General features: G+C 39.7%; 1 protein-coding gene across 2 annotated transcripts; it reads left to right on the top strand.

The window, feature by feature from the left end:
* The first annotated feature begins 1,757 nt into the window (after positions 1-1,757).
* Positions 1,758-15,895, top strand: ric8b (RIC8 guanine nucleotide exchange factor B). 2 transcript variants are annotated; one of them, XM_042496478.1, is made up of 10 exons: positions 1,758-1,922; positions 2,333-2,380; positions 2,475-3,104; positions 3,906-4,000; positions 7,071-7,221; positions 7,920-8,015; positions 8,281-8,425; positions 9,404-9,548; positions 9,935-10,054; positions 13,440-15,895. In XM_042496478.1, exons 1-10 carry the CDS (start codon positions 1,839-1,841, stop codon positions 13,543-13,545), a joined length of 1,620 nt encoding a protein of 539 aa, XP_042352412.1. In that variant the 5' UTR covers positions 1,758-1,838; the 3' UTR covers positions 13,546-15,895. The 2 variants fall into 2 exon arrangements, with proteins under 2 accessions (XP_042352412.1, XP_042352411.1); XM_042496477.1 differs by having other exon boundaries at positions 7,917-8,015.
* The last annotated feature ends 439 nt before the right edge of the window (positions 15,896-16,334 follow it).

The raw sequence follows: 16,334 nt of genomic DNA, 5'->3' as shown, positions 1-16,334 counted from the left end.
ATGTGACCTGAGTGTCAATATCAATATCTGCTGAAGATTTTAGAGGCAGATTGGGGAATCTGAGTGCGCATGAAAACGTCACTGTCAGCTGTGAGAAACACAGTTTCGCCTCTTGAATCACTAAGACACTGCTTATACAGTGTCTCCAACGAGAACCTACCTTTTAATGTGCTTTAAAATTTGTAAGTCATTGATTCTTGCATATTTCACACAATCCACAATCTGAAACTTCTTTATGTAAAACTAAAAAAAGGAAAAAAATCAAGAGATATATCTAAAGAAAGTGTAATTACAGAAAAATATTTAAACTTTCAATCTGGGTTAATATTCATGAACTCACAGATTAGATTATCCAATGTATGTGCATATTTTTGGACTGTTGAAGAAGATAATACATGAGAACTAAGGTTCAAACCCTGGAAGGTGTTAATATAAGGCAGCTGTTATATGTATCCTGATTCCACTTAAAATGACATGAAAAGTGGCACTGATTCACAAGAAAGTCAATAAGAGGCATCATTTTCTGCAAAGTCACGTAAGTGGCTCCAGCAAGTCTGAGTCTGCACGAAAGCTTCCCAACTGTGTTTTTCTCTGCACACTCAAATCAACACTCCAGTATGTTTTCATTGATAAATAGTTCTTTATAGGCCTCAAAATCATGGATGGATTACTGAGTGAGCACGAGGGGCCCAAGGTGTCAGCAAAATGTCAGTCAGTCCAGGAAAAATGGAAAAACACCACAGAGACATGCAAAGGAACTAGAAAGAGTCAAAAAAACAACTACAAGGAGACACTAAACAACCAAAAAAGACAAAAAGTAACCCCCCCAAAAATACAAAATAATCTTAAAAGGACAAAATTACCAGACACACATTACCTAAATGCACATGCCCTCTTGTAGGGGTTTTTGGAAAGTTTTTCTATAGTTTATGTGAGGTTCTAAGGAGGGGGGTATATCATATGCTGGAAAGTCCTCTGAGGCAAATTGTGATTTGTGATGAGAGGCTTTATAAATAAAATTAAACTGAACTGAATTGAATTGAGTATTTAGCAAAGTCCACATGAGCCAGAATTGTAAAAGAAAAAAAAACCTTTTTTAAAAATCATTATTGTTATCATCAGACTGAGATTTTGGTCTATTCAATTCCATCTGAAAAAGTAAAAAAAAACAACAAAAAAAACAAAAAAAAAAAATCAAGAATTTAGTTAATTTGTTTTTCTGTATAAACCAAATATTAAAAAACGACTTCTCATTATCTGTTTTAAAGAAAAAATAAATTAAACAAGAAATCACAGAAAAATAACAAGTCAAATTTGATGTTATATACAATTTTTAATGTTTCCTGTCCATGTTAAATTTTAAAAATGTTTGTCATTAAAATACGTTGTAAATTTCTTTCCAATGATGCTCTGCAATCACTTATGCTTATTATATTCATACAACTGACAAGTGCACAGCTTTATTCCTATATTACCTCATTCTCACTTCCCTTATTTATTCAATCTTTTTCACAACTCATAAGAAACTGATTCAGTCTTAGTAAAAGTTAAAAATGCACGTGTTTATTATTATTTACGGTATGTTCTACAGTATTTGCACCAGGCTGTAGACTGGAGGAGTTAGATTAAACGTTTTTTTAATGCATGTTTTTACTGCTACAGTGAATAATCCCAGTGCAGACCAGGACAGCCTGCCGGTGATGGAGACAGTCAGGGGAGTTTCCCTGTTGACAGCAGCAGACCGACTCTCACTCAGCTAGCCTGCCAGCTAGCGAGCTAGCTGCACAACACTGAGCACGTCTGAATCAAGCTAACTGCTCCACCTTCAGATATCCACCATGGATTTAAATACCGTCTTGTCACAGCTTGAAACTGCCAACGAGGAGGAAGTCGGGAAGCTCCTGCAGCAGTTTAATCGAGAGGTAAGCCGCAGCTCTGCTCGGTTTTTTTTACCAAAACAAACGGCGGTGCTAACGTTAGCTAGCTAGCTAAACAGCTCGATTTGAGTATGCTAAACATCTTACCTGCCGATTGAGTTTAAGGTGTTAGCACTGTCATATGATGTCTAATGTTGCAGAGCGAAGCATTTCACACCAAACCTATAAATGAGGCAAAAAGGACCGTGATATGATGTTTTTGTGCTTGTGATGCTAATGCTACCTGCTCACAAACCACTACAGTTAATGCTGCAATATAAACATAGTTTATCCATGTATTGGAGATCTCTGGGGCATAACTATATCCATTTCTGGGTTTATTTGTGATAAGGCGTGTTAATATGTGTCTGTGAGGTTTTTTTTGGTGTCCACAATGAGCATCTTGTGTGTTGCAGAACAGTCACACCTTCAGTTTTGACCCAAAGGAAGAAGCTCTGCGGAGTGTAAGTACCAGTTATCTGAGCAGCTGGTTGTTAAATGATCAGGGTGGCCCAGCTGGGTTATAATCTATCATTTTGTCGCCCTGTGTCATTTCAGAGGCTGTGTCAGAGTGTGTTGTCAGTCCTCGGGAGGCAGGTGCAGCCCAGCTGTCAGAAGACATGTCTGGAGACACTTCGCATCCTGTCCAGAGACAAGCGTGTCCTCGCACCTGTGGCCACCAGGGAGGGTATGCTGATCCTGGGAGGAATGGCGAGGCTGAATGCTGGAGAGGAAGGTGATGACAACCAGAAAAACTCTCAGGAAGACACCCAGTCAGAGGAGGAGGAGAGGGTGGTGGTGGAGGCCTTGAAGTGCCTATGCAATGTGGTGTACAACAGTCCTGCGGCTCAGCAGGTCAGTGTAGAGGTGCAGCTGGCTCATGGCCTGTGTGCCAGCCTGCGAACAGCCCGCACGTGGCACCACGAGGTGGGCCTGTTCACGCTGCGCCTTCTCTTCCTGCTGTCTGCACTGAGACCTGACGTGAGGGGCGTTTTGAGGAGAAAATGGCATGCTGTGAGCCTGCTGACAGAGGTGCTGGAGCACACCCTGGATGTGCGCTGGGTGGGTCCCTATGAAGCTGCCCGTCCAGATCCGCAGGCCCTGCCCATGCCTGCAGAGGACAATGAGCGAGCAATGGAGGCACTGAAAGCCTTGTTCAACCTCACACTGTCTGACTCTGGTGGTGAGGTGAGTGTGTTGTGGTATTCTGTTGTAAATCTGTTGCAGCAAGCTAGTTATTTAGGTTTTTTCCTAGTTTTTTTTTTATGTATGGAGGGGTTAAGAGCAGATCAAGTATGCATCATCAGAGGCGTAAATGTGTCTGACTCAGTGATTTGCTCAGGTACAGATTAGACTGTCCTCATCCAGAAAGGTCACACACCTGCTCCCCACAACATTGAAATTATAGCTATCATGTTGAGAAAACCGGTTTCAGGTGTGAGGGGGGAGTGCTTATGAATATGTGTGCACATTCATGTTATTAGTTTTCACCTCAGCTTTGTTGTCTATGACAACTCGAAATGTCCTTTTGAGTAGGACTGCACAGTTTATCATTTTTTTTAATCGTCATTGTGATGTCAGCTGGCAAAAATCCCTATCAAACTTGGCAGTCTTGCCGCATTTCATGCAAATTGGACTGAAGGGGACACATGACTGCTAAGGCTGCACCTGACAGTGTAAGTCACCAAATATAGTTCTTAGTTCTTAAGTTTGACCCTGCTCCCCTCTTTGGCACTGTAGAAACCTCCTCTCCCTTATATAATATAGACTAAAAGCTTTGATATCACTCCCCCTTAGCTCTCGTTTTTTTGTTCTTTAGTCTGGTTGTGATGCCCCATTGAAGACATCTATTTTTGCAGTTAGGCCGTAGCTTTCAGGTCCCTGTCCTTGTAGTGTGAGTATTTTTTAACCCCATTGTTTTACTTTAACCTCTGAACAATGAAACTATCTGCTTGGAATCACGTTTTTTTTACATCCTTGATTTGACAGGAGTATGATCACCAGTTTCGACTCATCGCTGCCATCCTGCGTCATCTGTTGATGCTGAAGACTGAGACAGAGGAGAAAACAGAGGAAGCACACAGGTAAGAAGTCTCTGATGTTTTTCAACAGGGCCATAATTTCCCATGTTTTGTGTCGACAGGTGCTTTCATACCTGTAGTACAGTTCATTTGGTCTGGACCAGGAGGAAAACATTTCACATTGTTGCATTTTAGTTGTTGTTCGGTTTGTGTTCAGACAGACTTTTTGCAAATGAACCAAGAGGGGTAAACATGAGGTAGTGCTAACTAACAGGTAACTCTTGATTGGAAAGTTTTGGTGTCTGTCATCCTTCATCATCAGGACCCACGTGGGAAAATCACATAAGGTGACTGTGAGGGGTACATGCAGCACTTTAATGCTTCTAAAATGTTTATATTTATGTGCTTCGATGTCTCAAAGAGCTCACAGAGAAATAAGAGATAGTTATCATTATTAGTAGGCTATTATTAGACTGCAGACTGATCATGTTATCAGGGCTGCTGCTGGCTGTGTGGGTGCTCTTAGTGTTATAGCTTCAATATGATGCTCACACATAACAGAAAAAATGCCCAAAAACTCTGCATATATTCCACTGCAGAAGAACTATAACACAGGCATTTTTCAGCAGCGGCTGGAGGCTCTACAGAAGCACACGTCTGCATTCGAGGTGCCGGGTTGTTAATTTATGATATAAAGCTTCTGAATGAGTTCTGCAGTGGTACTGATGAGAGAGAAACCTGTTCCTGTCCCATTGTTGAACACAGGTATGTTTTAATAAGCTTAAGTTTGGAAAACTTTGCTTAGCAGAGATAACTGACTGTATTGAAAACCGTAATAGGCCTGTAGCAGCAGCGCAGACCTCAATCCGGATGAGATTGTGGACAGAGCCCATAATCAGTAGATGTATTTATTATTGGTTCAGCTGTCGAAATCTTGCTCAAATCACGTCTGCTATCATAAAATTCTATGGTTGGTTTGTTTTCTTTCACACCAAAAACGAACTACACCAGAGTCCTTTTCGAAGCGGACCGAGAACCACCTTTTCAGGTGGTCTCGACCCGGTTGTTTGGTTAGCATCGAGGTTCGATTGACAGGTTTCACACCAACCCAAATGAACTGTACTAACCGAACAAACGAACCTGAGTTCGTTTTAACTGAATTTAACAGGGTAAGTGTGAAAGCACCAGTGGGGACAACAATTTTCAAAATTTGTCCCGTGTTGAGAAGACTGCTGTGGCCAGCAGCTCCAAAAAAGGTGTTGATAACATTACTGTTTATTTTTAAAGGAGTCTGGCGGGTTTGACGATTTTAGGGCTGTTAAGCAAGCATGATTTTACTCTTTAACAAAAAGGTAGCTCTCTTTCCATAATGTTGTTGTTATACACAAAAATTATAATCTTAGCCCTAATACTAACAGTGCACAAACGCCCTGAGGCGTTACATTGCAACCTGTTTCATCGTTGATCTTGCTCGATGCTGGACCAATTTCAAAAACTATTCCTATTCCTATTAGTTACTTAGACGCAAAAACATGGGAAAATTACCACATAATTTCTTTTAATAGGACCGTGAACATTGAATGAAGGCGCTTTGCAACTAAACTGGTCAAATGTAACTTGAAACTGATTTGCATAGAGAAGCACACAGATTGAAAAAAATGCTTCCACCACTCAGCAAACTAACCGATGACTTTCTGTCACCTACTGTGATTTGCATGTAACTCCTCTGGATGTGTCCACCGAGCAGCTATGAGTGAGAGAACGACTCACGGCAAATTAAGACTGATAGCCCTGGGTTTGATAGCAGACCGCAGTGACTCCTGGGATAAACACATATGTGTCTTTGAAACCTTTTTGGGGTGTTTCATCTTCGAGAGGCTCCTGGCTGTTGTAATACTGCAGCGGTATCTTCTTCACATGGTAATTTAATGCAGGAATGTCAAGAATCTGTGGCCAGAGTCATGTAAAAGAGACTGATGTTTCTCTTGACCCGTTAAGTCAGTGGCTAAACTGGTCACGGGAGTTTGGCCCATTGACAAACTTTGCTTTGTTGTTAGTTTGAATGAGATTATGTGACCAGTCATGGTCGAGTAGGAGAGTGTGAACAAGTAAGGTTGTTTTTATGTAGAAAATAGCAAAATGGAATCAGGGTAGCAGGTTTTAGGTGTCCATAATCAGAACCATCTTTAAAATAAGTGTGAAATGTGCAGTTAAGACATTTTAAATTTTATTTCTCCAATTACAAGCATCCTTTTTAAATTCACCATTTCAGAGATCCTCTCTTGTCCAAAGTCGTTTTTTTTCTCTAATTCACTACTGCAGGTCTTCCTAGACCACAATATCATCCATATTAGTCCTGCATCTAACAGCTAATTTAATTACTGATTAATCTGAAGTTCATTTACATGATTAATTGAGTCATGGGGTGGCAGTAGCTCAGTTCATGGGGACCAGACTTGGGAAGTGGAGAGTTGGCTGTACATGAGCAGCACTCTTAATCTGACATCTCTGCATTAATGCATGTGTATAGGTGCTGTTTGTGCAAGTGTTTGTATTTTGGGCTGTGTGTGTAATCCATAAAATAACAACAGAGTGAAAAAATTGTATTTCATCTTGCACCACTAATTATGGAATGCTGTCTTCTTTCTTTCTTTAGTTTCTTAGTCTAAAAAAAGTAAAAAATTGTGAAAAATGCTCACAACAATTTTCCAGATTCCAAGGTGACTTCTTCATATTTTTTTCTTTTGTTCAACCAAAACCCAAACCAAGACTCTTCATTTATTATCATAACAAAGAAAATCAGCAATTTCTCACATTAATATGCCAAAGCTCCTTTTACCTTGTGTGAGCCAGGTCACACCCTGGCAGCTCGCCATCAGTTGTTCCAAAATGTATGTGGCCATTTCTTTACCATGAGGGGTCCTTGACTTTGTATCAACTTGTCTTACACAAAATGCTCCAAGGATTTCATCTATTAATCATCTTCTTCACTTAGTAAATGTCATTTTTTTTCATTTTGGCCGCTTTAACCCCACAGACCCTGCTGATTTTATGTGCACTTTTTATAAAATCCATTTTAAAAACATTTTGTAAAGTTCTACATCATGAAGAGATCTTTTTCTTTTATCTCCAGCCATGCCGTCAACCTGCTGAATAACCTGCCTGTGTCCTGCCTGGACGTGTTAATCGACGTGCCTGTCCAGGGAGGACTGGAGATGTATGGCGGAAAGAACATGGATGCAGTCCAGAAGTTAATAGACTTCATGGAGAAAAGGATGGACAAGGTAAAGTTGATCCTCTGCAGCAAACAGAAAGAACTAGCAGCATTATTCACATACTGAAAATTACTTGTCCAGTGTATCTGTTCATGTGTGGTCGATGGTTCATCTAAATCTCTGATATGTCCTGAAAAACTTTAAGGAATGTTATTACATCATACCAGTGGAGTAAATTTACGCCTGTTTTAAGACCAAAGACTGCAAAAATAGTAGACATAGCTGCTGTGATGTCATCCATTCATTCCTGGACTCCGTTTTGAAGCCTTGAGTTCAGCATTTCGGCTGTTGTCATCTCGGTTTCTTGGATCCAGAAATGACCGTATCTGGCTGAGAGCGTTGAGCTTTAGAGGAGAAAGAACTGGATCTTTCTGGAAGTCGAGGACACTATCAGCAGACAGCATGTAACTTAAAGCTGCTCGCTCTCATCTATGTTACTTAAAGCCTTATAAAAAAGTAAACAGATGAGTTCTATAAAAATTCGGAAAACTGAATCTGGAATAAGGCCTAATTCAGAATATCCAAACAGAATAATGATTTGACCTGCAGCAAATTTAGAATATTGTCATATTTTGATTAATAGTGAAGTAGTGCTTATAAACTATTCGTCCTCATAACAGCCATCTGTGCATCACTGATTAAATTATGTCCACTGTTCCAGCTTGTGCAGCTTGTGAAGTGTTTGTGGTTTGTGTCACTCCAAGCAGGGCTCCAACTACAAAGAGGGTTTGACTCCGGTGCTCAGCCTTTTGACTGAAGGATCCAGACACCACAGGGAGATCCGCAGATATATCAAAGCTCAGGTACAGCAGCTGACAGCAGTTTTAAAGAGAGGAAATAATAGTGACATTTCTGGTGAAACGTTGAGCTGCTCCTTTAATCTCAAAGGCGAGCATCAGCCCTGCTGAATTGTCTGAGTAAAATACTGACATCTGAACCACATGTTAATCTCCCTATAACTATTAATGTGTGTATGTTTGTTATTCAGTGACTAGGTTTCAGAGCTTTGCTATAGTGAAATCAAAACAATAATCTGAAGTTTATTTTTAAAATCTCTTTTATTTTCAGGTACTTCCCCCACTGAAAGATGTGAAGATCAGGCCAGAGATCGGCACCACCACCAGAAACAAGTTGGTTCGCCTTATGACTCATGTTGACATGGGTGTGAAGCAGACGGCTGCAGAGTTTCTCTTTGTCCTCTGCAAAGAAAGCGGTGAGCAGTGGTTGGGTCATGGGGACGTACATAAACACAAGGGGCCAGATCCATAAAACTCCGCGTGGATTCATGACTTAAATAGTGTATGCGCACAAAGACAGAAATATGCATACACATTATTTTCATCAAATTTACAAAGCTGTGCGTATGCATGTTTCTGTTTTATAAATCTCAGTTATCATGGTGCTGGGTACACATGCACAAGCCTTAATTCCACACCCACAGTTCTCTATAAATGGATATAAAAACACCCTCAAACTTATGTTTGTATATCATTACATTTGCCCTCCCCCACTCATCAGACCTGTTAGTGAAGAATACAGTGAGGAAAGTGCAGTTTAACTGACTGACCTCATCAGTGAGGTCAGTCAGTGAAACTGCAAGACTGTCATTATATGCACAACTGTGGCTATTTATTGCGTCTGTGCCATTAATTCATCACATTTCTGCAAAACATAGTTACAGTGAAATCCCCATTACTATTATTATCCAACATCAGAATGGTGATCAATGATTCATCCATAGCATTCATGTTCAAATAGACTTTACAAACAGCTCCACAGGAGAAACCTAAACGATCACTGACAGGGAGATAATTGGGATAAGTAATTTGAAACTAAATTTATAAATTCACCTTTGATTATTTTTTACAGAACGCAGCCTGCACAAATGATAACAGAATCATTGACCTAAAGACAATGTTGTCTCTCAACTTATATTTCATCTTGTCCTTATCATATCACCTGAAGCTATCTCAGTTAAAGGTCTTAAGTATGTGTAAGGTGCGCACATCCTTAATGAATACCAGTTTATATGTGGGAAAAGGCATGCGTATTGTTTTTTTTGTTGTTGATTGTAGTGAAGAAGTGCACTGCCAGATGTACGATTACTGCATATCTATAACTACGGCATGGTCTGTCATCACACCTGAACAGTTATATGTAACTTCTTGTATTTGTGGTTGTCGTCTGGTAGTGGACAACCTGTTGAAGTACACAGGATATGGAAACGCAGCAGGTCTCCTGGTAGCTCGAGGACTTCTCGCTGGAGGGAGAGGAGAGACTCAGTACTCCGAAGATGAGGACTCAGACACAGAGGAATACAAATCTGCAAAACCCTTGTGAGTGCTCTGTACGGGTCTTAGAATAAAGCATTGACGACCCGATGTCAACATGTTTAATACATTAATGTGTTCATCGATAATGTACATGTGTCATTCTGCGATATGGAGAAAATCAAATACCTCAACACTGATATTGCAACGATATTGTAGGGTTGGTGCTTCCACAAAATACTTACACAATGAGCTTTTTTGATAAATAATCATCAGTAATGTGGATATTATGACTAAGTGGGTAAATGCAAATAATAGAACAACTACAACATTTTGTGTAATTTTAGAAAATTACATAATTTTATAGTAATGCAGCCTTTAATACAGGATAACATTTTGACATTTTGACACAATTGACATCGATATTAAGCTTGCTTATCTGCTTGTTGCAGCATCAACCCCATCACCGGTCATGTGGAGGAGCCAATGCCGAATCCCATCGAAGAGATGACAGAGGAGCAGAAGGAGTACGAAGCCCAGAAACTTGTCAATATGATTGATAAGTTGTCAAGGTACTAAACTAGAAATGACTCTGAGAACAAATATCTGTAGTGCCCTCAGTTTATGTTAGTATCAATCAGTTAATCAATTAATCAGACAATCAGCCAACATTATTTATATAAGAGCTCTAACAGCTCAGTGCACTGTAAATCGCTTCACCAGTTGTTGACACAAACAATTTTAAAAATATTGAAATGTTAAAATAGAATAAAATAAAGCACGATGGTCAGCTTTGACCATCAGAAGTTGTGATTAAAAATAAAATAATAAGGATGATCATAAGATATATATAAAGAAATATAAAAAAGAAATAGAAATAGAAACCATAAAATAATAAAATACTTCTAAAAATTTCTAAAAAGAGTCAACTGTGCCACTAAACGCCCCTGATATTTGCTTTGTTGACTGCCATTGGCCTTGTTGCAAATAACGACATTCACTGTCGGCAGTGGCTGATGTTTGCATGTTTTGTCATGTCAATTTTGTGCTGGCTAAATGTTATTTGCGGTCACATTCGGACAACAGTAACACCAAGCTGCTGATTTTGAGAAGCCACTGGCTTGACCTGACTCTAACGTAAGATGGCGATGCTCGGCATGTGCACATGTGGTTTGTTTCCATGTTTGCTTTCAGTGAGCTGCTGTTCAGCTCTGGATCCACCATTTTGGTTGAGAAGAGAAATCGACTGAGCTGCAACAAGGCAGATATGCTTATCTTTGTAAAGAAAAAAACATGCATAAAACGTAAGTTATGAGGTACCAGAGGTTATTTTTTATTATCATTAATAATAGAAGGAGGAGGTGCACTGCTGTGGGCTAAAGTGATATTTTAGGAGCAGGGTGTAGGTTTTAGTGGCATCTAGTGGTGAGGATTGCAGACTGGAACCAGATGAAACTTCTCCCCTTTGTAAATCCGTCAGTGTTTATTGTTCAGAGGATTTTTAGCAGAGGCCGCATCATACACAGAGGTCTTCCTCTCCCCAAAACAAAAGGGACCTGATGATTACAACTTGTAAAAACACTGAACATAGTAATGTCACGCTAAAAATCAGTGTTTTACTGGCATTATACAAATGAGCCTAACTAGAGCCAGTGTTTGTTTTGTCTGTTCTGGACTGCAGTAGAAACACAGCGGTTTAACATGGAAATCTCTGAATTGGGAGATATAAGCAGATATGTAGATATAAATGGCTTTTATATAAGGTTTTTAGGTGAAACATGCTAAAGAAAATACACTCAAATTTAAATTTAAATATTTCTTCCAGTATATCCCCCTATATCCTACACGCTGGACCTTAAAACAGTGGTATTGGCTAAGATGCCACACAAGTCTCTCAAAAGAAACAGTCATTAGTCATAAAAGTCATTATATGTTGAATCTCAACTAAGATGATTAACTTTTTCAGTTTGAACAGTTGTTGCTGCCCTTGCTCAAATTATTCATATTATTCATTGTTTGCTCTGCAAAGAGCCCCGCTGTATTTTTGTTGACCTTTCCTTAGTGAGCAAGCACAATACCTGCACAAAGGTAACGGAGAGCTCGCTCCCTGCCAACCGATTCATCAAAGGAAGAATCTCTTGCCGTTAGCTGCAGCTTCAATTAGGCCTGGACCTCCAGTACGCCCCAGCAGCTGTGGGCACGCCACTGCAGCATGATTACCACCGCTCCGTTAATTATCACCTAATTGGGACACACAGTCCCAGTTCCTTTATGTGCCGCATTCAGGTTTTTGATTACACACGTGTCCTGACTTTATTCTCGTTATTCTCAGGAGCCAGTCATTGACCAGACAGAGTAGACATAGACAGAGGCACAACTAACAACAAAGCAATTTGGGTGGAACGTGGACGAAGAGGAAGAGACACGGGTTAACAAATGTGTAGACATAAGAAAGCTGACCTCGTCGTTGTGAAGCCAAAGAGGGGGTTGAGCTGTAATGAGGCACGTGCGTTCAGAAGAGTAAGATTCCTTTCTGTGGCTACATCTTCTTTCTTCTCTTCCTCAGTCAAGGAGATGTGATGATGGCGGAGAGGTGCTTCCTCAGTACAGGCTCTAAGGAGATCATTCAGACTCTGGAAGAATGTGCTCCCCTAACTGCTTTACTGGTCCTCCAATTAGCACATATTCTGCACCCCCGAACATCCCTCTATAACATCTGCCAGGCCCCCAGTCCTCTGTCACTGCAGAGAAGGAGAGGATGGATTATTTTTGCACTAATTGGAGAAAGATGATGTTTTATGCTTTTGTTTGTTTTGTCTTGTTAGTCCTCATTGTGCCTGCTGACTTTAACCAGTGCCACAAGGCTGTAGATTGGTGGTGCCTCTATGCAGGTTTCATCCCCAGAATATTTTCAAATTTAACCACACCATATTTCTCCTTTTAAGTAACTTGCGTAACATGTATATTTCCCAGGATATGTTTAATGTTAAATGGAGGAATCAGTACAAATTACATGGCCATTTATATTTGAATCTCTATTCAAAAGAATGTAAATGGGTGCTTTTTGAATCTTTGGTGGATAATTCTCTGATTAGTCATCTTAGAGGGAGTGGTGACACACAGTGCAGGTATAATTGGATTAGGATGAAGGCTTTGAGGAGATTAGTCTGAGCGCTGATCCTGTAATTAAACTGCCAGAGGAGAGGAGGGGAAGTCCCTATAAAGGGGGGTAGCGGGGTTGTAGAGTGAGGGTCCTTGAGTTTTGGATGCAAGAGAGTAAAGATGTATGAGTTAAAGCCCTCTGTCTGTGGACACAAAGGGTTCTGAACAGAGCTGGGTTTTGTTTAAATTGATAACATTGATGAGGACAGTCATACATTTTTATACCTCCGCACCAGCGATTGCCAAAGGCCAGAGGCGTTATGTGTTTTGTGTGTCTCTCTGTCCATCTGTCTGTATGTACGTTCAGCCCATTCTCGTGAACGTGATATTTGGGTGGTCAGAGGTCAAGGTCACTATGACCTTGCATCCATCTCAATCTTGATGATATTTTGAACAACATGCTATAGTATCACTCTTTGATGATATTTTGTACAAGGTCATAAAAATGGCTTGAAAAAAAACATCATAATTTAGCATGTCAAAAAATGGCCAAAAACACCATAATTTAGCATGTCACATAGTATAGTATTGTGAAAAATGTCAAATTTTGACATGACATGAAAATGACATATAAGAGCTTGTAGAGACGCGTCATAGTATACAAAGTGGAAACAAAGGGCAAGAAAAGCCAAAAACATCATAATTTTGCATGTTGGAAAAATTCGCGAACATATGAACACATGTTCCATATGACAAATACATGACGTAGTGAAATGTAATGATATCAATTTACCTTTTAACACCTCCTCATCCTGCAAGGTGGCATGTCTGATGTTTTTCTTTTTCCGTCCTCAGGCAGAACGTGATCCGACCAATGGGGGTCATGCCGGACGGGACGTTAGCACCTCTTGAAGAAACTCTCCGTGATCCACCTGGGGACTCAGGATCAGACTCTGACTAGTGCGCTGTACATTTTTGCCACATTTTTCCAGGCGAAGCCCACTTGGCCCAAACACATCTGGAGCTGTGTCCCATTTCGAAGTCTGGGTCCTCTAAAGGAACATGTCCATTCAGGTGGGCCTGTCGGAGGAGCTAAAAGATGGCTGAAGCAGTCTGCCGTCACTGAGAAAAAGAAAGTGATTAGATCCACACACTGTACTGATACCTCCAAATAAATCATACTCTGTTAACTTAAACTGGCAGATACCAATACAATGTGTGAATCTATAATCAAGACTACTCCCACATACACCCAAACTTTTGTTGTTTTTTTAAAACTCGTGTCACGTAAATATTGTCCTAAATTTAAGATTAAATAGTGGTAACTGGGGCAAGTTTTGTGATATTTCTGAGTATAATATTTCGTACAACAAATGCAGCACAACTGGCCAATAGTGTCTCGGGTTGATGGTAAAAGTGTCCATACAACATCTATTTAACTGTAAGTTTCCGTCAAGTCTAGTAAAAGCAATGTATAACACGTCGGCCTCTAATGCCGTATTCAGTCTAAAGACACGTTCACACCGGATGAGGAAGCGCGTATGTGTATTGTCACGCGAAAAGTTCAGCTGATCCCACAAGAAGCACATTTGTCTACGCCGGTTAGCAAGTGAATCTGCTCCTCTGCTCGGCTCTAATCACACGGAGAGCTCCGGCTCTGTCTGCTCGTGTTTGTGTCACACAGCTGACAAATACTTGGAATAACAAAGCATGCATATTTTATAATCAATAAGAATCAGGTAATTTATATTATATTTGTAATATATCCTTTATATCTTTGTTAATAGGATATGCATTTAGAAATAATGGATAAGAAATCATTGGTGGGTTTTATTGCCAGATTCAATTAGAAAAAAAAATAGACCAGACACAGAAACTGTTGCTTTAGATAGTGAGGCAGCAGCACTTCTCGTGTAAACTTGCATTTCAGTGACCGTTTCTGTACCTGCAGGTGTGCGGATTATAGATGAAAGAAAAAAATGTATCCTATTTGATGTGCCTCGGACCTTTTTTTCTTTTTGTCCGTATATCGAAAGAGGTATCATGTATCGGTTTCTGTGCTAGTATTGTGGGTTCCCAAAGTTATGGAAAACCTGGAGAAGCCATGGAATTTCATTATCATGTTTTTCCAGGCCTGGAGGAGTCATGGAACTAGTAACAATCATTGAAAGTTTTGAAGTCATAGAAAAAGTCATAGAATTTTATTGCGTGTGATTGCGTGCCTGTAATTTTTACTAATAGCAAATTTATTTTCTGTAGCCGTCGACGTAACGTAGCTCAAATATGCGCTGATATGTCACATTTTGTTAAACTCTGTATGCCCGCTAGCCGAAATTATTTGAATAGAGTTTGAGGGCTGATATGTCTGAAAACTGCCGGGCAAGAAAAAGGAAATGTTTCCATGGTTCCTCGAAAAGTCATGGAAAGGTTTTGAAATTTTATCCATGAAAACGTGTGGGAAATCTGTTAAAAATCCTGGTACTGCAACTTTTATTCAGTCTAGAAATGTGACTTTTGGTGATCCAGCTCTGAACTGGGACACAGCTCATCATGAGGCCCTGACGCAGACGCGCTGCAGAGTGGAAGCGGACTTGACGTGCGATAGAAAGACTGCAGTGGCACCATTACGCATAAGAGGCCTCCAAGGTTACTGTTGCACCTTCCTCGTTTATTTTGCCGCTCCCTATGTTGAAAAAATAGATGTAATAATATAATTCTTTGCTGGATCATGTGTATCTCACTGAAAGCACTGTTGTTATGGTTTGTTGAACATGTCATTGGGTCTGAATAATCATTCCTTCACCTGTGCTTTTTGTTTTTCACTTTTTTAAAATGTTTTTCTGATTTTTTCTGCTACATGATTTTGTAGATGATTTAAGTGCACATTATACACATTTAAACGTGAAATCACTGAAAATTGTTTGTTGTTGGTTTAAAATCACGTAGCCTGTCCAGCATGGACCACAGGTTCGATGTATATTTAGAAATCGGGCCGTGTCAGTAAGGATAGATTTAACTTGCAGCTCACGTTTGGTTGTGTAATTATCATGAATGTTGCACACCAGTTAGTCGCCAAGGAAACCTTCGAAATTCAGAGCTTGTTGGTTTACTGTCACTGAAAAGGGGTTCTTGAACTAGAGGAGTTTGAATGGAGAGATGCAACATTTCCCTGTGCTGGATGATCTTAAACAAATTGTTTTTGCCTGTTGTGAACTCTTGACGAAGAAATGTCTAAACTGCAATGATTGTTTTCTAATCCATTTTACTTTTGCCAAATGTGCATGATATTAAATCAGGTCTCAGTGATGTGATTTTTTTTTTTTGAGATTGAAATTTTTGCTAATTTTTATACAAATCCACACATTTAGTATCTGTATATACTGAGTAATATTTCTTTGTGTTGGTACAATTTAATTTAAAGTAAAACCTGCCAGTTCTGAAATAAGCTGAATGTTTGGTTAAGACACAGCAACAGATTTGGCCTCCGAACTGTTTGTTGTATTTAAAAAAAAAAAAGAAAAAGAAAAAGCTTATTACAATCCAGAGAAATTGAATATCGCTTTAACCAGAGAACATTTGCTATTATTAAACAAGTTAGCAACAAATATGTGAAAAGTGCAAAAAATTACCCAAAAATGTTATACAATTTGTAAAGGTGTGTATGGCTTTCATTTGAAGATTTATGGTATTTGAATTCTCTGGAGTTGGCCTCTTACAGGTGAAAATGATTTTTTTAGTACCTTTTAAATT

This window comes from Plectropomus leopardus, chromosome 11 (genome assembly GCF_008729295.1).
Source record: "Plectropomus leopardus isolate mb chromosome 11, YSFRI_Pleo_2.0, whole genome shotgun sequence".
NCBI lineage: Eukaryota > Metazoa > Chordata > Actinopteri > Perciformes > Serranidae > Plectropomus > Plectropomus leopardus.
Note: the sequence above shows the minus strand (reverse complement) of the source record. Positions and strands in the feature narration are given on the sequence as shown.

What these genes read in the sequence shown, in the direction of transcription:
- ric8b (XM_042496477.1), top strand. Translation starts at nt 1,839, where the DNA reads ATGGATTTAAATACCGTCTTGTCACAGCTTGAAACTGCCAACGAGGAG. An exon ending in TGCAGCAGTTTAATCGAGAG is followed by an intron (nt 1,923 to 2,332) that starts GTAAGCCGCAGC and finishes TGTGTGTTGCAG; the next exon opens with AACAGTCACACCTTCAGTTT. An exon ending in ATGATTGATAAGTTGTCAAG is followed by an intron (nt 10,055 to 13,439) that starts GTACTAAACTAG and finishes TTCCGTCCTCAG; the next exon opens with GCAGAACGTGATCCGACCAA.